Here is a 24,446-nt window from a genome sequence, read left to right as displayed (position 1 = left end):
TTCGGGAAGCGTAGCAACAATTTTGTCAACGTCGCTGCGGAGTTTTCACTCAACTCTCAATCAATGGCCGCCTGACAGGACGTGTTAGTCACACTCGCGCATGTTTTGGTTTGTTGTTTGTCATCAGAGGGAAATAATTGCGCGGCACACGCCGCGATATTAGCCAACAGCAGGAGGCTGCGAGATTTACGAGACGCCTCGGGCCATAATGTTCCCCATTTGGAACGGCCGCCGCAACGGGAGTCCTCCCACGCGCGCGCGCCGCCGCCGCCCCAGCACACGCGCACGTTGACAAAAAAAAAAAAGGCCGCGCGCGCGCGCGAACATCTCAATCACAAGACGATCACGGCGGGCAGACGTCTCCTTTTTGACATTTTCGCACCGGCATTGCGAGAGGGCGGCCAGTCGGGGATTGGACGTGGCCTTTTCTTTTTGTTTGAGCTGCCGGCTTTTAATTAGATTCTCCTCCGAGAGCAGACAAAGCCGGCCGTCACCCGTCACCGGCACGTGGGCGCGTTTTCTTTCCGCCGGGGTCGAGTCGTGCCGGCGCTTTAAATATCCTTCAGAATGTAATTAAGGCACCCCGGCGGTTTTCCACGTTAACCGGATCCCGCGCTTGTTATTCCTGACTTTTGCATGCGTGCGTCTCCAAAAGCTTGACTTAATGCGTGCGGGATAATTACGGCTGAAGGACCCGCGGCGCCGCCGCCGAGGCCGCGCCCCCTTGAGGGCGGCTATCAATTAAGAGCCGGTCCTGAACACCTTTCCGCGGCTTCACCTTCAAACTAAACAACGAGCAATCGATCAATATAAATTACAGACGTGAAGCGCTTACGGCGGCGCCGACGTCTGTGTTTGTCCCGCATTATGCATCACTCGGAAATGGCTGCCGCTATTCAGGATTAAGTAGCGCTTCCCAAGGGCACCTTGTAGATTCAATTTGGGATAAAAAAAAAAAGAAGAAAAAAAAAGAAGCAAGAGTTGTTGGAGGAAAGCGATCCGGGGGATGCGACACAGCAGGCAGCCTCCTCATCCTCTTCCTCTTCCTCATCCTCTTCCTCGCCGAGCCCCTCCTGACCATTAGCCCTCGGCCGCCTCGTTCGGGTAGCGGCGTTGCGGGTTGGGAGCGCTTTGTCAAAGTCACCCGCGGCCGACGACTGCGGCGTGTGCCGCAAATGCCACTAATTGGTAACTCGAGCTCCTTCGGGCAAACGCTCGGAGGCCCCGCCCCCCTCGTTGTGGCGACACCCGCTATTTGACAAGGCGGTCGGTCGTGGAAATGAATTGCCGGTTTGCTACATGCTAGCATGCACGGTGCCGTGAAAACGTGCCCCCAAAATGGGTCTGAGAAATTGGGATCACATTGAGCGTTTCACTAAAGCAACCCCCTTCGCTCCCTGCTGTATTACCGGATTTTGACTGATTTGGCAAGGCCCACGGAATATTATGTTGCATTGCTATGAAAACATGGAAGCTGCCGAAAGAAAGATTAGAGTCTCTTCTTTCATCAGGAAAAAAAAAGTAGATGTCTTTTTTGAGATAAGCAAAACAGTAGGAGGGGCATCGCTCAGGTGGTCGCGTGGCAGTCTCCCAAGCTGAAGCTGGTCAGTTCATTCCTCAACCCTTGAGTGACTTTTATTGTTTATTTTTACTCTCTTCCTAGTGTAAATCCTACATTAAATTTTTAATGGTCAAATTGACTCAAAATCGAGTCAAATTGACTCTACAGAATTTAGCGTGTAGCAGAGGCGGCACGGCAGTCACTGCGTGGAAGGGAATAGCCGAAAGACGGATGGGAGAACCTTAGGACGGGAAACTCCGTTATTCTGCCCCCCTGTTGACAAGTTGAACGCATTCAAATTCCCCCAGAGTCAGAAATGTACTTACAGGGGGGGATTGAAGTCAAGCAACGAATGTCTCGGCGCGCCAGAATATGCCACGTCTCATTTCGAGCTACCTCGGAATGCGAAAGGGACCGAACGGACACCCGGGATTTCCTTTTCAAGCCCTGCTGTGCTGGAAAAACAAAAAAAACGTAGCGAGAGCAAAACTACTTTCTCAACAAGCGGGCTGGACAAGGAGAAGAAATCGACTTCGTGGCATTAAATCTCGAGCTCCGTCCCGCGATGTGCCAATTTGGCAGCCATTGTGTGATCGGGCTTTTATTTGCTCTGACAGCAGAGATGCGATTTCCCACAAGTCGCACAAACAACGAGCTAACTTGATGAATGCTCTTATGTAACCATCCATCAAGTCGGTCTCGTGCTTGTCTTCATTAAGGTCGTGGGGGGGGGGGGAGCTGGAGTCTATCCCGGCTGAGAAGCGGGGCGGGGGGGTACACCCCGGATTGGGTCCAAAAGCAAGAAACAAACTAACAAACCAAAAGGGAAACATCGCTGAAGTCAATAATCCGGCCTCGTCTGTGACCTTTTTTTGTCATCTGACCTTCTGCTCAATTTCTCGTCTGTGGCTAACGTTGCCGTTGACATTCCGTCGTCTCCCGTTCCCAAATCTGCTATAGTCAGCCCCCCCACCCGCTCTGCGCATGTACAGGGGGGGGGGGGCTTAAGGCCGGGATACAGAACATATCCGTTATCTCCCGCGTGGACAAGATTGCTTCCTGGTCTCGTTACGGCAAGCAATCACCGGCCGTTAAATCTTAGCAATGATCCGCGGCTGGTACGAGTAAAGAATGGACTGAGCCTTATGAAATATATGTCACCGGCGCAATTGCCGGCGCGACCCACAGGTCAGGGATGCTCACGCTTGATTGTTGTCATCAACTGCTATTCAGCCATGGGGACAGGCAAACAAACGTACTTAGGCAGAAAAGCACAGGGGCGAGGTAAACAGCCTCAGGGACAGGCAAACAGGACAATTAAATGCAACAATTTCCCCCCCCCCGAAAAAAAATGCTACGCTAGTCTGACATTTTCATGGCAAATAACAGAAAAAGTACAAACTTGAATGCCGAAAAGTAGGGGTGGGCCCAAAAATTCAGAATCGATTTTAAATGTCCTGAAATCGATTTTATTTAAATTATTTTATACTGTCTTTGTCTGTGTGTGCCTTTATTTGGAGCGCTGTTCATGTTGCACCCGGTTTGGCCACTGAGGGGCAGTGTGGTTCCACGCGGTCGAATACGCTGTTAAGTTGTAGCCACATTAGAGAGCAGAAGGAAAAAACGATCAAGTTATTCCAATAAAAATACATTTTTTACAGCGTGGAGCCGTTCTTTTTGACTTATAAAAGTGCCGCGAGTAGCGCGCTAATTAGCATTAGCGAGTCAGACTGGAGTAGATCATTGCAATTCCTTGCACATCTGTAGATTGAAGCAAAAATCATTGTCAATCAAATCATTTGGAATCAAAAAGCGTTCCCAAAAATTCGGAATCGAACCGAATCGTGAGACATTCAAAGATTCCCACCGCTACCGAAAAGCTAATTCGCAGGCTGGAGCAGAAAAAAATAACTAAGGCAAAAGCTTGTGAGATTTCTCTGATAACTACGGAAAATAATAACGATGGATCAAATAATGCAAAATATCCAAGCCAACCCTCCCGTGATGAAAAATCTGATTTGCAATATATATATTTTTTTTATAAATGCGATGCTAATTGGGATTCGCTGGTATGCACGTGCAACTTTTGGTGTATGAACACATGGGCTAATTAGTCTGACATTTTCTTGCCAAATTATCTTTTCTTACAAAAAAATAAACGGGCAGAATTTATTTATCTGTAGCCTGCTAAGAAGTTTCCACTGGCCTGGCAATGCCAACTGTAAATAGCTTCTTTTTTTTTTTTTTTCCTCAAGGCCAATTTTGACTCTGCAGGCTGGTTTGGAAGCTCACAGCAGAACATGTCGTGCCAACTTTATTGGAAGTTAACTCCACGAAGTTGAGGTCAACACATCCCAAAATTCCCCTCGGCAACTAAAACGCTCATAAAGAAACTTCTGGAAAGCCATAACAGTCTTGTAACAACTCCGGGCAGGACGCCCCCCCCCCGTACCCCCCCCCCCCCCACACTTGATAGACAACTTACAGTCCCATCCTTGTTTAAATTGTATTTTATTTTGGTGAACAGCAGAACAAGTCAAGGCATTAGCACTCGTATAATGTCTTAACAGCCAATCAGCTTCTCGCTGGGTGGAATGAGAGCCAAGCTTAATCAGTGGTGGTCGGCCAGCGAGCGAGGAAGCCCGCCGGGAAGCTGGCGCGTCGGCCCGAAACGCAATTTCTGGGTGCGCGTTAAAATGCGTTGTGCGCGTGCGCTCCGCGCAAGCTTGACAAGTTAATAGAGCAAGCGATTGTCCTCCAGAAAGAGAGTGAAGAAGCCGCGCCGGGCAATTTTTCCCCCAACGCTCAAGGGCCACTTCATTAGGTACACCCGCGTCAACCTCAGAACGCCAAGATACGAGACGTTTATTGAAAAAAAAAAATAATAGTAAGTGGATTTGATTGATGACACTGTCAGAGAGGTTTCAATTGAACATTTTTGGAATATGAAAGCAAAAAGAAAGGAAGAACATCTGAACGTATTTGATTTTGATGTTGAAAACGAGAAGGAAGTTAACAAACAGGCTAACCGCGTTTTCCACCGTAAATCCTCGCAGTGATTATAAAACTTTGACACACTCATTATAGGGTGTTGTCAAAAAAACGCGTTCTGAATTTCTGCCCATCTGTCTGCGACACCTGTTTCGACTCGGGGCTCATTTGAGTGAATTGCCAGGCAGGAACGAGTCAAAAGTACCAAACCTGAAAAACAAAATGGCCGACTTCCTGTTCCGTTTGGAGATGGGGTCCTTGAGACTTTGTTTTTATGAAATGCACGTCCACCAAATGTCTTATTGATGAGGGGAAACTAACTTTCAAGGGAGCCCTTCAGTGAGTTCATTTGGTGTATGCGTTCCTAACGAAGTGGCCACGACCACTAATTAAAAGCTCTCATGCAGACGACTGAAATGTTTTCATAAACAGTGCAAACAAATATGTATATGTAAATATATAAATATATAAATTTGCCCACACACGCACTAATTAAATCCTCTCACAAGGCTACTGAAACATTTGCGCACATATTACTGAAACACTCTCACACATACTGCTGATATTTCCCCCTCACATAAACGACTGAAATGTTCTCATATACATCCCTGTAATTGTCTCTTACACACGGCTAAAAACAAAAACTAACTCTGTCACATTACTGACTGAGATGCTCTCACACGCATTACTGATTTTTTTTCTCACTCACATACACCACTGAAATGCTCTCACACACACAACTGATTTATTCCCCTATTCACACACACACACACACACTACTGAAAAGTTTTCACACACACTACTGAAGTTTTCATACTCACTATTGAAACATTCTCACACGTTATTGAAATGCTCTCCTACACATGACGGCCTGAGATGCTCTCACACACACTACTGAAACATTCTTACACACACTATTGAAAAGTTCTCATAATGCTGTCACACACTACTGACACTCTCACACACTCTACAGAAAAAGCCTTCATACATACTACTGATAATGTTCCCCCTCACATAAACTATTGAAATGTTCTCATAAAATTTTCCAAGTTGTCATTATGCTGTCACACACACTACTGACACATTCTCACACTATCTACTGAAACTTCACACTAAACATACACACTAGAAAACACATCATCGAAATGCTCTCATACACGACTACTCAAACACTCTCTCACACGCACTACTTGAATTTTTCTCCCTCTCACAAACTACTGAAATGTTCTCATTTAATTTCATTTCTCATTCTAATGCTTTTCAAGCACATTCTCATCTCACACGCTCTACTGAAAAACTTCCATCCACTCTACCGAGACACTCTCACATCATCGAGTGAAAGAAACACTTTCACACACAACTGGAAGGCGCATTTCAGTATATGATTGTATTTCAATATGATTTATGAGAGGATTTCAATAGTGTTTTTTGCGAGCGCGAGAGTATTTCAGTTGTGCGTTGGAGGTAATCCTGAATTACGTCCCTGACGGCTCCTCGCATTAAACAAATGTTTTATGATTTGACATGTCATCATCATTGCTCTCTTTTTTTTATTTTTATTATTATTATTTTTTATTCATATTTTTTTAATACATTTTTATTTTGTATGTGCGTGCGTGTGAGTGTGTATGCATCAGTTCACCTAAAACCTATTAAAAAAAAATCCCATACCGTTCACCTAAACCGAACACTTTAGAATCCAGCCCAGAGTCGTGAGGCCGTCAGGAGACCCGAGGAAGGACCAAAGAAAACGCACATCTGTTCTAACAGCACGCAGACACAACACATTTCATCTCAGACCTTACATTCTGTTAAAAGCGTAGTACTACTTACTGTAAGTACTTCTACTCAAGTACTTACAAATAACTACAAATTACAATAGTACTCACAATTTACACTTGAGTACTTCTATACTTAAGTACTTCTAAATAAGTGCAAATTGCGAGCATGTGTGCCTTGAACACTTGTCGCCAGTCACAAAATCGGAGGTTGCAAAAGTACTCTCAATCTGTACTTAAGTTGAAGTATTGTGAGTACTTTGCCACCTCAACAGTACTCATAGAAGTACTTAAGTACAAATTGTGAGTATTTTTTTGCAAAATGTTTTTTTTTATCAAATGAACGCGCTTCTTTGCAAATATTGACGGCATTCTTGGAAGTGACGCAATCATGTTTATTAAAGGGGAAAAAAATATCGTCCTCATTAGCCGCGGCGACAAACGTGGGAAAATATACGCTTGCCATAATAATAGGCTTCTTTCTCTACTTTGAGGGCATCACACACACACGCACACGCACACACAAGGCACGCTGTGATTTTTTTTATGGATGTAGTTTTAATTCATGAAGTGTTGACAGCCACTGCAATGCAGCGACTTTGTTCCCCCCCGGCAGGCAGACGCTCGGCAACAAAAGACTCCGCTAGGGTTCATCGTGAACTTCCAACGGGGCGACCTCGTGACGAGAAAGGCAACAAAATGGAGGGCACCCGAATATCGTGTCACAAGTTTGGCCATTAGGGAACTTTTCTATGTTTTGGGGTCACTTTTGGAGCATTGTTAAGCTTCACGACTTGTTCTCTCTTTTGCTCTTTCTTCGGTTTCTTCCTTACCGAGACCCTTTTGAAGTGACCTTTGAACCTTCGGCGCTGTCACACGCGTGCAAAAAGCGCCTTTAATGGTTGTTCAACACAGGAAGGGAAGAAAAGGAAACTCTTTGCATTTCTCCTATCGAGGCTCCTTTAGGGCAAAAGGACGAGCTGTAGAATTCTGCCAAATTGGCAAAATGGCCGACTTCCTGTTCAGTTCCAGCCATGATTCCTTGAAGAAGGTAAACATGTCTACCCAGTTTTGTGGTCATTTGGTCAAACTGCTGTCTGGGGATATTTTTTTTCTCGAGACAAAGCCCTGGAATGCCCCCAAAATGGCTGCTTCAAACCAAAATGGCCGACTTCCTGTCAGCCCATGGATCCATGAGACTTTTTTTTTTGTGACAAATTTCATTTGGATCAGTCCAACTGCTTGTAAAATACAAAACCAGGATACTGCAGTTTTCTGGCTTGTTGGGCCCCACAACAAAAAGTGACTTATTCTTTTTTTTTTTTTTTTCTTTTTTTCTTTTTTTTTCTCTTTTTTATCTTTTTCTTCTTTTTAAAGAGCTCAGTATTGTTCATTCGGAAATGTCATCATCATTGCTCTTTTTTTTTTTTTTTTTTTTTTTTTTTAAATATATATATATATATATATATATATATACACATATATACATACATATATACATACACACATACATACATTTTTTTTTTTTTGGTGTGTGTGGGTGAGTATGTGTGTGTGCGTGCGTGCGTGCGTGCGTGCGTGTGTTTGTTAGCTCACCAGAAAACCTATTAGAAAAAAAAAATCTCATACCGTTCACCTAAATCGAACACCAGGAGACCCGAGGGGACCGAAGAAAACCAAGGAAGGTGAAATCCAGCACCGACCAGACACCCCCCACCAGAACTCCTCCCCAGCCCAAGAAACATCCAGACCCCAACAAATCCAAAAAACATAAAATCAGGGAGGCCTCAAGAGACCAACGGAGAGACCGAGAAAAGGAAGGAAGGACAGACGAAGCCGCGTGAGATCCGCAGACACCAGCCAGCCTCCACCGATTCAATACCTGAGCAGGAAACAGATTGTGTCTGAGTTTCGGTAGATGCTGGTGTGGTGGATCTGACATGCATGAAAATCTCCACCAAAGAGGGGAGCCGTCGACCCCCGCCGGAACAGAGCAAGCGCAACACCTCAGGGCCCCCCAGGCCGCGGCAGCGCCAAAGGACGACCCCCGGGCCCCACCAGGGCCACCGGCCGGAGAGCAAACCCAGGAGCAGGAGCGCCCCCCGCCCCAACACGGCCCGCGCCCCCGGCCCAACGCAGCAGGACGGGGCACTGCAGGCCCACCAGGCACCCCACCGGCCCCCAACCCCCGCCCCCCCCCACAACCCCCCGCCCCCCATCCACCCCCGCCACCCACCCCAACCCAGCCCCAGCCGCCCCCATGCCCCCAATCCCCCAGACACCCCCCACCCCCAGCACCCCCCCACCCCGCAACCCCCACCACCGCCCCCCCCCCAACAAAGCCGCCCCCCCCGACCCCACCCCGACCAACCGGCAGCCCCCCAACCCCCGACCCCCAGCCCCCGGGGACCACCCGCACCCAGGCACCGGCGCCGAAGAGGGGCCGGACAGCGGAGCGGAGAGGGCAGCCGCGCCCACCCCACCCCCCGCCGTGTGGAAGGACGGAACACCGGGGGCAGAAGGGGGAGATGGGGGCACCGGAGGGCGGCCGACACCCCCGAACCCCAGGCCCAGCGGGGGAAGGCCCCGGTCGTCACCCCAGCGTTCTTTGTGAAAATTAACCCGTTACTGAGTCCGTCAGCTCGCGGACTGGCGAACTCTACCCCGTTGTGACTTATTCATCGGAAACTTATTCATCGGAAACTTAAACGTAGACGATTTGGGCCGAATGTTCTGAATGTTAACCGTTATTAGCTACTCGGGCAAAGTTTTAAATGACATCAGCTTATTTGTAACTTTGGTTGGCGTGAAAAACGAGTTAGCCACCGTAGCATTGAAAAGAAACGCTCGTGAGCAAACGACAACATAAACACATATAATGTTAATGTCTCAGGAAAAACAATGACTAGCTTGTTGCTAGCTAGCTTGCTAATATTTAATCGTAGCAGTGACCTTAGTGGAACTGCAGTTTTCTAGTCATTCTATTTTTGAATTTGTTGCCATGTGCCGTGTTTGCAATGGCTAATTAATTAACGAGCGATTCTTTAATTCCATTCACGACGCTGCCAACTGCGTGCCTAAAAACAACGCCGTTAATTGGGTATTCCACACAACAATGTTTAACGAGCAGTGTTTTCTTCTGGCTTCGCATGTCACATCTTTTGAAGATTACGAGAAATTCGCCTTTTTTTTTGATCTGCTCCATCAAACCGCCGAGCGTCTGAGAAATGACAAAGTAATCTCCCGCATTCCGCGGGAATCTTTAATAAGTGTCGTTTAATGAACGGACGGCAAGTCATTAACTTTGAAAGGCAACAGTGATTGCTTTTGAAGGATTAGCGCACTTTCTCTGCATTTCAAAACGCCTGCCGCTAATTTATCGGGAAATATTGTGGCGATAACGTTTAGATTGCAGAAAACGAGGCGTTCATCAAAATGATGCAGGAGGTCCTTTCATGTGGGTTATCTGATACACGTGTTGACAATTTGTCAATTGATGGCCATGGCAGAGCGGGAATATTTGGCCTGGCAATGCCCGCACGCACATCTGTTCTTTTTTTTTTCTTTCTTTCTGGAGAGCTCAGTTCATTCGGTAATTTTACCGATTTGACATGTCATCATCATTGCTCTCTTTTTTTTATTTTTATTATTTATTTTTTTTCTTCATATTTTTTTAATACATTTTTATTTTGTATGTGCGTGCGTGTGAGTGTGTATGCATCAGTTCACCTAAAACCTATTAAAAAAAATCCCATACCGTTCACCTAAACCGAACACTTTAGAATCCAGCCCAGAGTCGTGAGGCCGTCAGGAGACCCGAGGAAGGACCAAAGAAAACGCACATCTGTTCTAACAGCACGCAGACACAACACATTTCATCTCAGACCTTACATTCTGTTAAAAGCGTAGTACTACTTACTGTAAGTACTTCTACTCAAGTACTTACAAATAACTACAAATTACAATCCCTTGTTCACTTTTCCCCAGTCACAAGCAGAGGTGGCAGAAGTACTCACAATTTACACTTGAGTACTTCTACTTAAGTACTTCTAAATAAGTGCAAATTGCGAGCATGTGTGCCTTGAACACTTGTCGCCAGTCACAAAATCGGAGGTTGCAAAAGTACTCTCAATCTGTACTTAAGTTGAAGTATTGTGAGTACTTTGCCACCTCAACAGTACTCATAGAAGTACTTAAGTACAAATTGTGAGTATTTTTGCAAACTGATTTTGTAACTGGGGGCAAGTTTTCAAGCAATAAGTGCTCACAATTTGTACTCATTTCTGAATACTCCAGTAGTACTTTTGCCACCTGTGCTTGTGACTGGGGAAACCTGCTCAAGGAACGAGTGCTCATAATTTGTAGAACTTAAGTAGAAGTACTTAAGTATAAATCTTTTCTAACCTCTGATTTTGTAACTGGTTGACAAGTTTTCAAGGAATAAGTGCTCACAATTTGTAATCATCTGAGTACTTGAGTAAAAGTACTTGAGTAAAACATTTTTGTACGTTTGCCACCTCTGCTAGTGACTAGGAAAACCTGCTCAAGAAACAATTGCTCGTAATTTGTACTTAAGTAGAAGTACTTAAGTATAAATCTTTTCTAACCTCTGATTTTGTAACTGGTTGACAAGTTTTCAAGGAATAAGTGCTCACAATTTGTAATCATCTGAGTACTTGAGTAAAAGTACTTGAGTAAAACATTTTTGTACGTTTGCCACCTCTGCTAGTGACTAGGAAAACCTGCTCAAGAAACAATTGCTCGTAATTTGTACTTAAGTAGAAGTACTTAAGTATAAATCTTTTCTAACCTCTGATTTTGTAACTGGTTGACAAGTTTTCAAGGAATAAGTGCTCACAATTTGTAATCATCTGAGTACTTGAGTAAAAGTACTTGAGTAAAACATTTTTGTACGTTTGCCACCTCTGCTAGTGACTAGGAAAACCTGCTCAAGAAACAATTGCTCGTAATTTGTACTTAAGTAGAAGTACTTAAGTATAAATCTTTTCTAACCTCTGATTTTGTAACTGGTTGACAAGTTTTCAAGGAATAAGTGCCCACAATTTGTAATCATCTGAGTACTCGAGTAAAAGCACTTGAGTATTTTTTTAGTACGTTTGCCACCTCTGCTTGTGACTAGGAAAACCTGCTCAAGAAACAATTGCCCGCAATTTGTACTTAAGTAGAAGTACTTAAGTATAAATCTTTTCTAACCTCTGATTTTGTAACTGGTTGACAAGTTTTCAAGGAATAAGTGCTCACAATTTGTAATCATCTGAGTACTCGAGGTAAAGTACTTGAGTAAAACATTTTTGTACGTTTGCCACCTCTGCTAGTGACTAGGAAAACCTGCTCAAGAAACAATTGCTCGTAATTTGTACTCAAGTAGAAGTACTTAAGTATAAATCTTTTCTAACCTCTGATTTTGTAACTGGTTGACAAGTTTTCAAGGAATAAGTTGCTCACAATTTGTAATCATCTGAGTACTCGAGTAAAAGTACTTGAGTATTTTTTAAGTACGTTTGCCACCGCTGCTTGTGACTAGGAAAACCTGCTCAAGAAACATTTGCTCGTAATTTGTACTTAAGTAGAAGTACTTAAGTATAAATCATGAGTACTTTTGCAACATCTGATTTTGTTACTGGGGAAAAAGTTCAAGGAAAAATTGGGAAGCTCAAGCAAAAGTACTCACAATTTGTACTTAAGCAAAAAAGTACTCATTACTCCGTATTGGCCGAATTTTTGTGGCCGCGCTAATGAAATCACTTTGGTGTTCCTTCAGGTGTGATCAGAACGGCTTTGCCCAGCATGGACCGCGAGACCCGGGACCAGTACGTGCTGGTCATCCAGGCCAAGGACATGGTGGGCCAGATGGGCGGCCTCTCGGGCACCACGTCCGTCACCGTCACGCTCACCGACGTCAACGACAACCCGCCTCGCTTCCCTCACAGTAAGTTTTTCCCGGGCAGCTTCCGAATAAAGTCTGTCAAGAACTCCCGAAGTCTGGAATCCATTTCAAGCAAAAAAAAATTCAAGCAACATTTCCCCAAATGGGACTCGATTGATTGATTGATTGATTGATTGATTGATTGATGATGTTTTTCCTTTTAACATGCTTGCATCATGGGAAACAATTTGTAGCCTTTAGCTGTCAATATAAGACAGTTATGGATTTACGGTACCAATAAAGCACGCATTTCTCTGAGAAAGTCCAAAAAGAGACCCTCTAAGCAGTTTTTTTTCCTTTTAAATTTTATCTTGATTGAAATAATGTGCAATAAATAAAGTGATAAAGTGCACTCGAGATAAGCTGAGTGGTGAGACGTTTACGCAAAAGCTCTTTCTGACACTTTAAAAGTGCCACTTTACATAATTGCTACTTTTGTTTCTGATACTTTTAAGTACATTTGGCTCACCGGGTCTACGTTTGGACTTAAACACAATCTGGTCTGATTTATTGACGCACACATTTCTTTTGTTCTTGTTGCTCTCCTTCTTGTTTTGTTGGCCTCCGTCCATTTTAAACTCGGCAAGGGATTAACTATACTTGTAGATACACAAATAGGATTCTTTTGGGATCAAGATTGCGCAACAATCAGTTAAACGGGCCTGTCAAATAAGAAACAACCTTCGCTGAGCGCATTGGAGCAAGAAATAAACAATCGCCACAAAACTTAGGTGGAAATAAGTACCAAAGAAGGAATCACAACAAATCAAAACAAATCGTACGGTCCTAAAAATGAGTACATTTTTTTCATTACTTTCGTCATTTGGTGAAATTGTGTTTTTGTTTGTTGGCGAGTTTGTTACTTATTTCTTTTCTGTTAGCAGTTCACTCGTTAGTTTCTTCATTAGTTTGTAAGTTATTTGGCTAATTTGAGTTTTTTTTTTTTTTTCTTTTATTAGTAACTTAGTTTATCGTTTGTATGTTAGCTTATTCATTTGTGTGTTAGCTTCTCTTAGCTTAGCATCTCTTAGTTTTTTTTTTTTTTTTTTTTTTGAAAGTCACAAAGAAGACTTCAATGAAGAGAAAAAAAAAAGATGAATCATTTGAAAACATTATTTTCAGTCACAGAGATACTGGCCCGGTATTTCTCTTGGTTCCGATACCAAATCTCGCAGCATCGCTCGCCGCAACTGCTAATCTGCTAACCTGCTAACCGCTAACTACCTGACTTTGGTCCTGCCTTCGCTAGCAGCAAATTAAAACGCAGCCTTCCTTGCAAGGTGTGCAATCTCCCCCGCTTCAATCCTCATCACAACCGCGGAAAGCTTTGGCGTCGGATAACTGGGATCAATCCGATTCCATTTTTTTTTTTTTTTTTGCCGTTGTTGTTGTTGTGGGTTTATTTCCTGGCGTTCTAATGGCTTGCTGGCTCAGCTTCAGGATTCAAAGACGTCCGGGGCGCGTCTCGTGATAATCCAAAGCGCCAGCAATCAGTTTACCACCAACGGCCCCCGCCGCCCTGCGGCTCGGCGCTCTCGGACTGCCGCCGCGCCGGCCAATCAATTTGCTGCCTCCCGGGGAGAGGGCTCGCACCGAGACGCGCTGGAGTTTGCACAACAACTTATCAATGCCGCTTAAATCCCCGAACCCGGCTGTCTCTCGCCGAGGTGATAAACTCTCGGGGGAAGTTCTTCGGTTTTGCTCCCGGAGACCTCGCCGGGTTGGATTCGCAATGAATAGGCTAAACGTTCTTCACATTTTGGGACTCGCCTCAGAAACTCAAACCAAAATGGCCACTTTCTTGACCTTGACCTTGAGACGTTTTTCATGCAGTTTGGAGAAAGTGCGACATGCCCCGAATGAGTTTTGGGTTGAGTTGTGTTCCGGAAGACTAAAACGCATCCATTTTCCTGAGGAGACACACTCGAGCAAAGCAATTTTGACTTTTTGGGCACAACAAAGGAAATTCATTCATCAGAAAAAAGTGTCAAGAGAGCGGCAGAAAAATGAGACAATTTTGTGTCTGCTTCCGATTGTGGCTCTTTTTGGAGAATTCCTTGACCGAAACTATGAGGAATTCACGATTGGAATTCGCCCAAAGAACTTCTTGTTAAGTTTTGGGAATGAGTCTTTAACTCATTTGCTCCCAAAAACGTATAAATACGTTCTCGTTTAAATATGATCATGCTAGCATACAAAAGGTTTTGATGTAGCCTCTGAACTGAAGAGAATGCTTGAAACAATGGTAGTTATTATAAAAACAGCCAGCAGGTGGCAGTAGAGTATAAGAGATCAACCAGGGCCATGTTGAAAAAAAAGCTGATTTATCCACTTTTTTCAAACAGATTTGTGAATAATGATGAAACTTAGCTATATTCTATTGCTGCAAAACGGAAACGTATAGAAGTATATTTTTTCTCTAATCTTTCTTTTGGTAGGTTCCATGTTGTTATGGCAATAGAACAGAATATTCTGCGGGCCTTGCAAAATCAGTTCAAATCCAATAAAACAGCCAGGAGTGAAGGGGGTTGCTTCAGTGTAAATGGCTACCAGTGAATGAATTAAGACTTTTGCATACGAACTGCTCACAGTCCATTAAAGGAGCAATGGAGACCGGTCGCGGCCCTCAGAAGGAACCTGGACAGGCTGGTCGGTGGAGGAAAGGTGGAAAAGGTGGAGACGCAAATTGGATCCCCCCCCCACCCCCCCCCCCTGCACGCTCGCCTTATAAAGAGCCACCATTCCACGGCAAATTAAAAAGCCATTATACAGATTACATGGTAGCAAACAATGTGGGGCAGATTAGCATTTGGAAGGCCGGCAGACGGGCAGACGGGCGGGAAGACAGAAAGGTCTCGTAATGAGCTCTGTCACGCCGATTGGGCCGAGATTATGATTATGAATATGATTCCCTTCTTTATTCTTGCGAGACATCTTTAAATCCGGGGGGCGGGGTCGGACAAAAGCTCAGGGAATCACAATGGAGAGTCGCGGACTAATAGAATCTTGTCAAGTGGACGCTTGGATCCGAGTGGACCGAAGGACGCGATGGAGTTGAACTTCCATTTGCAGACCAAACGAATTGGGGACGTTCTGGAAAACAAAAATATGGAGTTCAACCACGCTGTTTGTACGATCCTAAAATGTTGGCCTGTGCTATTAATAAAATTCATAAATTTGCAATTCCATCCGCCATTTGAGACGATGAAAATGAACTTGATCGTCTGTGACATTTCACTTCAAAATAATACGGACTCCGTGTAAATCAGGGGTAGGCGAGTTCGGTCCCAGAGAGCCGCAGTCCTGCATGTTTTTGATGCCTCCCTCCTCGAACACAGCTGAGCGCAATTATGAGCCGATGATTTGAAACACCCGGGTCGGAGGCAGGAGACGCCGAAAACAGGCTCCCTCTCGGACCCCCGACCTTGCCTAACCCTGAGATATTGAGATATTTATACTAGAATTTTTCCGCATTTTCTGCTGCAGTTCTTATGAAGCCAACATATTGACTGCAACGACAAATTGCCGAATTGGTCGGGAACTATTAGAGCGTGTTTTAAAAGCTTTGCGTAATAAAGAAAGCGCATCCTGCTCGAATGAGACGAGCAAACCTTTGAGCTCAGGTGCTTCCATTTATAAACGGGGGGCAGGTTTTGGTATTGTGTCACCGAACGCTCATTCATGTGGAAATTGTGTTTTTTTGGGAAAGCTTCAAAGCAGCTGATTAGCGTTTTTTTTTTGTCCAAAAAGACACACAGATGATTGTGTAAATAAAAATCTTGTCACCGCGGCAACCAAGATGCTTTTAATATTTACCGCTTCCATAAATAAAGATATGGCCCCCAATGAGGCCTCTTGAATTTGGTCGGGCGCCGATTCCCCCCAAAAAATTCGCCGCACCGCCCCTGCTAGCCCTAATGAGCTAACTTGCTATCCTCCCCGTCTGTACCTTTCTCGCCAGAGGTCAACCAGTACACCATCCTGGAGTCGCTTCCCGTGTGGTCGGTGGTGGCCCGCATCAAGGCGGCCGACGCCGACGTGGGTCCCAACGCCGAGATGGACTACAGGATCATGGACGGCGACGGGCCCGGCGTCTTCAACATCACCACGGACGAGAGCACGCAGGAAGGAGTGCTCCTACTTTTAAAGGTAAATCAAAAACAATAATAATAATAATAATAGCCAGCCCGAGGAGACCTGACGGCGCGAGTGGACCCTCCAAAGTTCTACACAATTTTGTTCAAAATGAATTTGACTATTTTTTTTCTATACAATTACTACCATCAAAAAAAAAAAATTCCACTTGCTGTCGACTGAAGATGACATCACCTGTGCTGAGTAAGTAGGTAACGACCAATCGTGGCTCAGTTTGCTGACCAAACCCAGAAAACAGGTGAGCCGTGATTGGTCGTTACCTACTTACTCAGCACAGGTGATGCCATCTTCAGTCGACAGCAAATGGAAACATTTATTTTTGAAGGTATTAATTCTACGTGAAAAATAATGACGTTGTTAAAATGTTAACTTGTTACTGCTGAAAATGGCTCAATGAGTCAAGCATCCCTTTAAGATGGAACCCAGGGTCAGCTGAGGCCCCAGAATTGAACCCTGTGGAACACCATACCTTCCGTTATACGTGTGAATTCAAATTGCACAAATTTGTCCGACCACTTTTTCTTTTTTTTTTTTTTGCTCGATATAGTCACAGTATGAAGGATTACAAAAATAAAGAAATCACACGACATATATTGTAATTTTGTAATTTCACCATTTATAATTAATGTCATAATTAATCACCCAAATTGTTTGACAGATATTTTTTGTGTTCTGTTAGTTACAATGAAATCAAAATGACGTCAATTTTTTTAATGCTATTAATGAATGAAAAATACATAAAAAAAAAAAAAAAAAATGAATACAAACATTTTGATGAATCAATATGCGGATGTAATAATGCAACACATATTGATCATGTGAAAGCAAGTTTGTGGCTGTCCTCACTGAATTGTCACTCATTTGCAAAAGGTTTTATTTGAAAAGCTTCTAAGCAGCTGGTTGGTTGTTTTGGTCCAAAAGTGGTCATGTCCAAACAAACTTAATTGCGTAAATAACATTGCGTCACCATGGCAACCGATGCTTTAGATATTTACCGCCTCCATTAAAAAAAGTCATAATTGTCTGTTTTGGTCAACCTCGGCAAAATTCCAAAGCCTCTTAAATCGTCTCCAGGCCGACGTGACATTCGGACGGCGGCGAGCGGCGAGCGGGGCCAATTTGATCTTTTTGTCCGATTTTTTTTGTTGCAAGGCAATTACACGGACGGGCCGATGAAAGTGTCAAACCGACGTTCTGGCGCGCTTTTTATTAAACAGCACAACGAGCGGCTCAATAACGCCGAAACAAAATGACCAAATCTTTCAGGCCCGTTTGCGTACGCGCCGCTCGCTAATATTGCCCTCGCGACAGACGATGACCAGAATCCATCACCCGAAAGTTTTTTGCGCAAACTTTGTAGTCACGCCGACTAAACTCTCCGCTCCGATGCCCGCTTGACAGCCTCTGGACTTCGAAAGCAAGAGCAGCTTCTCTCTGCGGGTCGAGGCCACCAACAGGAACATCGACTCCAACTTCCTGAATTTGGGCCCGTTCAGCGACACCACCTCGCTCAAGGTGACGGTGGAGGACGTGGACGAGGTGCCCGTCTTCGCCGCGCCGCTCAGCAGGATGTCCGTCTCCGAGGACGCCCGGGTGGGCACGTCCATCGGGAGGGTGTCGGCGCACGACCCCGACACCTCCAACAGCGCCATCAGGTACTGACGTTGACTCACCTGCTCTTCTTTGCACGTAATCAGTGATTACACAATATGGGAGGGGGGGGGGTTGGGCTCAAAACAACAATTTTTGTCATTCAGGACGATTTTAACTCATTCAAACCCAAAAACGTGTAAATCATTTTTTTCATACGTTGTCCTTGATTCCCAAAAACGTATTTATATGTTTTTTAATGCAAGAGCATACAGAAGGCTTTGATGCAGCTTTTGGCATGAAGAGGTGGCTTAAAGCAATGGTAGTTATTACAAAAACGGCCAGCAGGTGGTGGCAGAGTATAAGAGATCAGTCAGGGCCAAGTTGCAACAGGCGCTTTTCTAATGCTAATTGCTGCAAAACGGAAACAGATAACAAATGTACTTTTTTCCCCTGATGAATCTTTCTTTTGGTAGGTTCCATGTTTTTATAACAACAGGACACAATATTCTGTGGGCCTTGCAAAATCAGTCAAAATCCAGTAAAACAGCTGGGAGCGAAGGGGGTTGCTTCAATAAAAATGGGCTGCTAATCTGATAAACCCGACAAATATTTATTTAAAAAAGATTTCATTTATTCAAAATGTTGAGATAACAATAATGTATACCGATTCTAAATCAGTTTTAACATAAACTTAACATTCATAGTTTGTGCTTAAATACCACAATAACAAAAGAACACACGAACAACAGCTTTTAATAACCCAGGAGACAAATTTCGATTTCACGATTTAGCAAATTTTCAACGATTCGATTTTTAAAATGACGATTAATCGAATTATTTCCATTTATTGCGGCACTTAGTAACGGTTTTTATAATCACTGGCCTTTTTCGGTTAGTCATCATCATCATCATCATCATCATCATCATCATCATCATTACAGAGTGCAACTTTTTTTTTTTCATACGAGCAATGACAATGAAAAGGCTCACCGGCAATCCTTTGCCGCTCTTAAACTAACAGAGACGACAGCCTTAATGGCCTGCAAAGTCCCCCGTGTGGCCGTCACGAGCGGTGCCAGATGGCATCGTGCGCGCGCGTGTGTGCGCGTGTGCGTGCGTGTTTGTAGATGCAGCATCTGCAAAAGTGAAATGCCATCTTGAAGCCCAAAAAAAAAAAAAGGGCATTCCTTCAGTCGGGTCAAGGCTTAACATGGTGGCCTTTTCGCTTCCAAACACAAACAACCTCATGTTGACAATCTGTCGGGTGTCACGACCCCCCCCCCCCCACCCACACACACACACACAAACCTCGTTTTGCATGAATTGTGTCGTCGCTCCGTCACGATTGTTACTAGCTCTAATCAGAAAATCAAATTACTGCACCATTGTTGCTGCTAAGTCCTCCTTCTTTTTTTTTCTTGGTTATTATCAGCGTCTGCAATATGATTTCTCCTCCACATCATTCGATTGCGGAACTAATGGCGGCGCCACAGTCGCATTATTTTGCCATAATAACCCGTGGGTGTCGGCTAATTAAAAACTCAAATGCGCGAAGTTGGTTGTTATCAACATTGTTTGTTCTGGTTTTGCGTGTTTCATGTCAACGCAGCAGTCGGGCTCGATGAAAGCCGTCCAAAGTTGCGTGGCGGCAACGCCATCGCGTTTCCAGGAGTTTCATTTGGGATCATTCCTATCTGCGCCGCATCACCCCAATGCAACTTTTATTAAATTCTCCTGCGACATTTGGGGTCAAACTCACCTGTTTTAATGTTGAACAATCGAGAGAGAAAAAAACAAAAAAAAAACAAAGGGTTGAATTTGATTTGATACTTTCTCATTAAAGTTAATTAAAGAGCCTCCTTCGTTTGTTGCACGTCAAATTGACCTATAACATTTAAAAAAATTATAATTATGTATCACAGGCATGTTTGATACCACTTTTTTTCCCCCAGACCAATTAAAATGCAAGTATTGTAGCATTTAATTAAATGTTCTTTATTAAAGCATATTGCACGGTCACCGTTGTTAAGACGATACCCCGAAATAAAGCCGGGTATTGGCCCGATACTGAAACGTGGTATCAGTACTTGCCCCTAGTATATATATATATATATATTTTTTGCATGTTAAAACATCTTCTGCTGGCGTCCTTTTTAATTATATTCTTATTTATTTATTTGCGAACACCTCCATTAAACATATTTAGCCACATATGACACACCCATTTTGACAAGAACCCCCCCCCCCCCCGAAAGAAAACTACAAGTAATGTAAATAAACAGAATAACTTGCCATAAAACTTATTGCCTGACTGCTCTCTTCAATTTTGTTCTTTTGATTGTTTTTAATTTGAGGAAAAACAAAAATCATACCCGCTCTATTATTAATATTCTGGCTACACAAGGTCAGTATTTCATGTAATAAATCCCCCAAATGGTATTAAAGCGAAGAAAATACTTTTTTTGTTTTGCAACCAGCCAATTGGCTAGCGCAACAAGCTAATGTAGCAGTTGGCATCTTAACTGCCTTCTTGATTCAAATGCGCCACGGCAGTCAAATCAAAGTGCTTTTGTTCACAAAAAAGCGACTCTTCGTGGCATCTGAGAATCCTGTCAAGTTGCTGACAATGGAACCCGAGTGGAAGTGCAAATTAAATAAATAAATCAAATTCTGAGTGTTTAACTCATTCGCTGCCTTTAACGGCTGCAGACGTCAAACCATTTGAAGCGATCTGGCAGTGAGTCACAAAAAGACAAAACTCACACGAGTTCATCTTTTAGTTTGAACTCCCAAAATGTTTTTTTTTTTTTTTTTTAGAGCTCAGTTTCCCCAAATAATTCTAGTCCAAGTCCAAATCTTTATCGCCGATTGGGCTTTGTGTTGCCTGTGCGCAGGTACTCCATCGACCGCAACACGGACATGGAGCGCTTCTTCAACGTGGATGCGCTGAGCGGCATCATCAGCACGGCCAAACCTCTGGACCGCGAGGCCAACTCGGTGCACAACCTCACCATCCTCGCCATCGAAAGTCGTGAGTTGACATTTCAGCTTTCAGCCAGATGGATGGACGGATGGATAATAGATAGACAGATGGACGGAGAGATGGATAGATGGATGGACATATGGTTGGATGGATAGATTGATAGATAGATGGATGGATGGATGCTGGACGGATGAATGGACTGACAGATGGACGGATGTACAGATGGATGATGGATGGATGTACATGTGGACGGAGTGGCTGATGGATGGATGGATGATGACAGAGGGATGGATGGATGATGGACGGATGTACATATGGATGGAGTGATGGATGGACGGATGATGACAGATGGATGGACGAACAGATGGATCAATGGATGGACGGATGTATATATGGATGGATGATGGACGCATGTATATATGGATGGATGATGGACGGTTATATATGGTTGGATTGATAGATGGCCGGATGGACAGATGATGGCTGGATATACATATGGATGGATGATGGTCGGATGCACATATGGACGGATGGATGATGGTCGGATGTGCATATGGATGGATGATGGCCGGATGGATGATGGTTGGATGTACATATGGATGGATGATGGCCGGATGGATGGATGATGGTCGGATGCACATATGGATGGATGATGGTCGGATGTACATATGGATGGATGATGGCCGGATGGATGCACATATGGACGGATGGATGATGGTCGGATGCACATATGGACGGATGGATGATGGTCGGATGTGCATATGGATGGATGATGGCCGGATGGATGGATGATGGTCGGATGCACATATGGATGGATGATGGTCGGATGTACATATGGATGGATGATGGCCGGATGGATGCACATATGGACGGATGGATGATGGTCGGATGCACATATGGATGGATGATGGACGATGGTCGGATGTGCATATGGATGGATGATGGACGGATGGATGATGGTCGGATGTACATATGGATGGATGATGGACGGATGGATGCAATTGATCAGGGTGACGGGCTGTTTATTTATTTATTTGCGCCCTTTTTTGTCTCTTTATAAACAATTAACACGAGCTGAGGTCCTAATTGAGCGCGTTGGCGTCTTGGATGCGAACGCGGCACGTCGGCGCTCCATAAAGATTTTGTAGCGCTGTCGTCTGTCGGGGATGTCAGTGAATGTTAATTCACGCGTACGGTCACGGTCACTCTGACCTCGGCCCGCGGGGTGACGCGCTGACTCAGGGCGGCGGCGCTCGTGCTAATCTGACGTGGCGAAGAGCCGCACGCTTGTTTTGGGCTTCTTTTTTCCTTCGTCAATTATTTGAATCCGTCCAACCCGTGCTGGCCCCGAGGACGCAAAGTCAGCCATCACCTGTCAGACATGTTTTGTATCACTCTTTGCTTGAAAGGAAACTTCATTTGCATATTTCTTCATCATATCAAACACTCGCCAGGTGTGTTATTAACATGACTGTGAAATTATTTTGTCCTCCAGGACTTTACGTGGCAGCTTTTTTTTTTTCATGATGGAAATTTGCCTGCGGGGGCGCGGCAGGCGTGTGGGCAGCGCGTCGACTAAACTTAATGACTCGGCATCGAACACTTGAAGCCAACCAATCACGCACAGAGGTGCAACTATTAATCAATTCATTGCCAACTAATCATTATCAAATGAATCCAAAACTATTTGGTTCATTGATTAAAGATGAAATACGTAACTTCTGCCGCCGCCGAGGCTTGAATTTGGCAATACAACAGAGCTGCCGCTTTGCTCGGATGGAAGCTTCGCCTCGCCTGGAACAGGAAAACTAAATAATACATTCAAGGCCCATTGCGACACATGGCTAAAATGCCAAGAAGAGCGATCTCAACTATTATTTGGCGCATGCTGTGGATTTTTATTGTTGACTTTGTGGATTAGTTGTGGTTGTTATCGTTATTTCTGTTGTGCAAGTTATCATGAATAACATCCAAAAAGGGCTATCGCGTTTATGGTGCATGCTGGGGATATCATTTTTTTGACTTTGTGGATTATTTCTAGTTCTGTTCTTCTGTTTTATTTATTTGAAGTCCTTATATTTATTGTGCAAGTTAAATTAATGGCTATAATGAATACATTCTGAGAGAAGCTATTGAATTCACTGTACAGTGCATTGTATGGGCTTTTTTTAAATTTTACTTTGTGGATTGTTTCCCATCATTTTTTAATTTTATTTCTGTAGTACAACATGGCAATGATTTTGAACAACTTCCAATATCACATTGACTATATGGTGCATGCTGCAGATTATTATTATTTTTACTTTGTGGATTATTTTAAGTGTATATAGTTCTTTTTATTGTGCAAGGTTGTGGTTATCATGAATAACTTCCAAATGGAGCTATTAAATTTACTGTATGGTAAACAGTATGATATACTGTATATATATTTTTTACTTTGTGGATTATTTCTCATCTTTCTTTGTTATTTCTACAGTACAAGGTGGCAGTGATCATGCGTTACTTCTGAAAGGAGCTCTATTAACTATATGGCGCATGCTATGGATATTTTTCACGATTAGTACTTTGTGGATTACTTCGAGTTTATTTTTATTTTTTATTGCGCAAGTAACCACTTACAGTGAATAGCTGAAGGCAGGGAGGCGCAATCACATGACCATATGGCACCTGCCCTGAACTTCTTTTGCTTTTGTGCACTTTGTCATGTTGATGTTTCACGCAGTGTAAGCAATTCTGAAAACAAATCCCAAATATGCAACACGCAAAAGATTTACTTGGTTGTTTATTTCAAGAAAGCTTTTGCCCGCCCATGCTGTATGTCCCCTTTCAAAGCGTGTTTTTCACGTTGACATTGTGCAACGCGGTGCCACTTGCACGCCGTTTTTGCATCCGCCGGCCTCCATGCGTCGGCGCTCAAAACCCGTCTGCGGCCCCCGGGGCGCCGCACGTCCTTTTTTCTGTCGCCGCGGCATCGGCCCCCTGAATGTCAGCGCATCATCTCGGGCCAGCCGGGCGGCCCCGCCAAGCCGAATTATCGTCTGGCGCGCCCGGCCGGAGACGTTTAGGCGTTGGCGCGGCAAGTCGCAAACCAGCTCGGGTGCGCTGCCGTCAAACTTGTTGGGAGCGAGCTGCGTGTTTGTCACTTCGCTTTTAAGCATCTCAGAGCTGTGATGCTACTTTCCTGACCTTTGTGGATTATTTTTGAGTCATTCTGTTTATAAGATAGTAGCGATTGTAATGAATATCTGGAAGGGAGGAGCTCTCTCATGAATCATCAAAGTAAAAAAAATAATAATAATAATTGTGGATTATTTTGACTTGTTTTGTTTATTTCAATAGTACAAGGTGGCTGCTGTCGTCAATGATAGGAGGGAGGAGCTATGACTTTAACTGCATTGTGTATGCCAGGTTTCTCTTAACTAAGTGGATTATTTCTAG

At 44.0% G+C, this 24,446-nt stretch overlaps 1 protein-coding gene across 6 annotated transcripts in view; it reads left to right on the top strand.

Moving 5' to 3' along the window:
• LOC147156076 (cadherin-7) overlaps positions 1–24,446 on the top strand; it is a 153,712-nt gene that overhangs the window by 105,978 nt on the left and 23,288 nt on the right. For all 6 annotated transcript variants that reach the window (XM_086066223.1, XM_086066224.1, XM_086066225.1 and 3 more), the window contains 4 exons: positions 12,113–12,280; positions 16,239–16,426; positions 17,834–18,087; positions 20,920–21,056. In XM_086066223.1, the coding sequence (XP_085922349.1) occupies positions 12,113–12,280; positions 16,239–16,426; positions 17,834–18,087; positions 20,920–21,056 (747 nt within the window). The remainder of the gene's footprint in view (positions 1–12,112; positions 12,281–16,238; positions 16,427–17,833; positions 18,088–20,919; positions 21,057–24,446) is intronic.

Source organism: Leptonotus elevatus, chromosome 21 (assembly GCF_054856555.1).
Source record: "Leptonotus elevatus isolate MCC_2025b chromosome 21, RoL_Lele_1.0, whole genome shotgun sequence".
Taxonomy (NCBI): Eukaryota; Metazoa; Chordata; class Actinopteri; order Syngnathiformes; family Syngnathidae; genus Leptonotus; species Leptonotus elevatus.
Note: the sequence above shows the minus strand (reverse complement) of the source record. Positions and strands in the feature narration are given on the sequence as shown.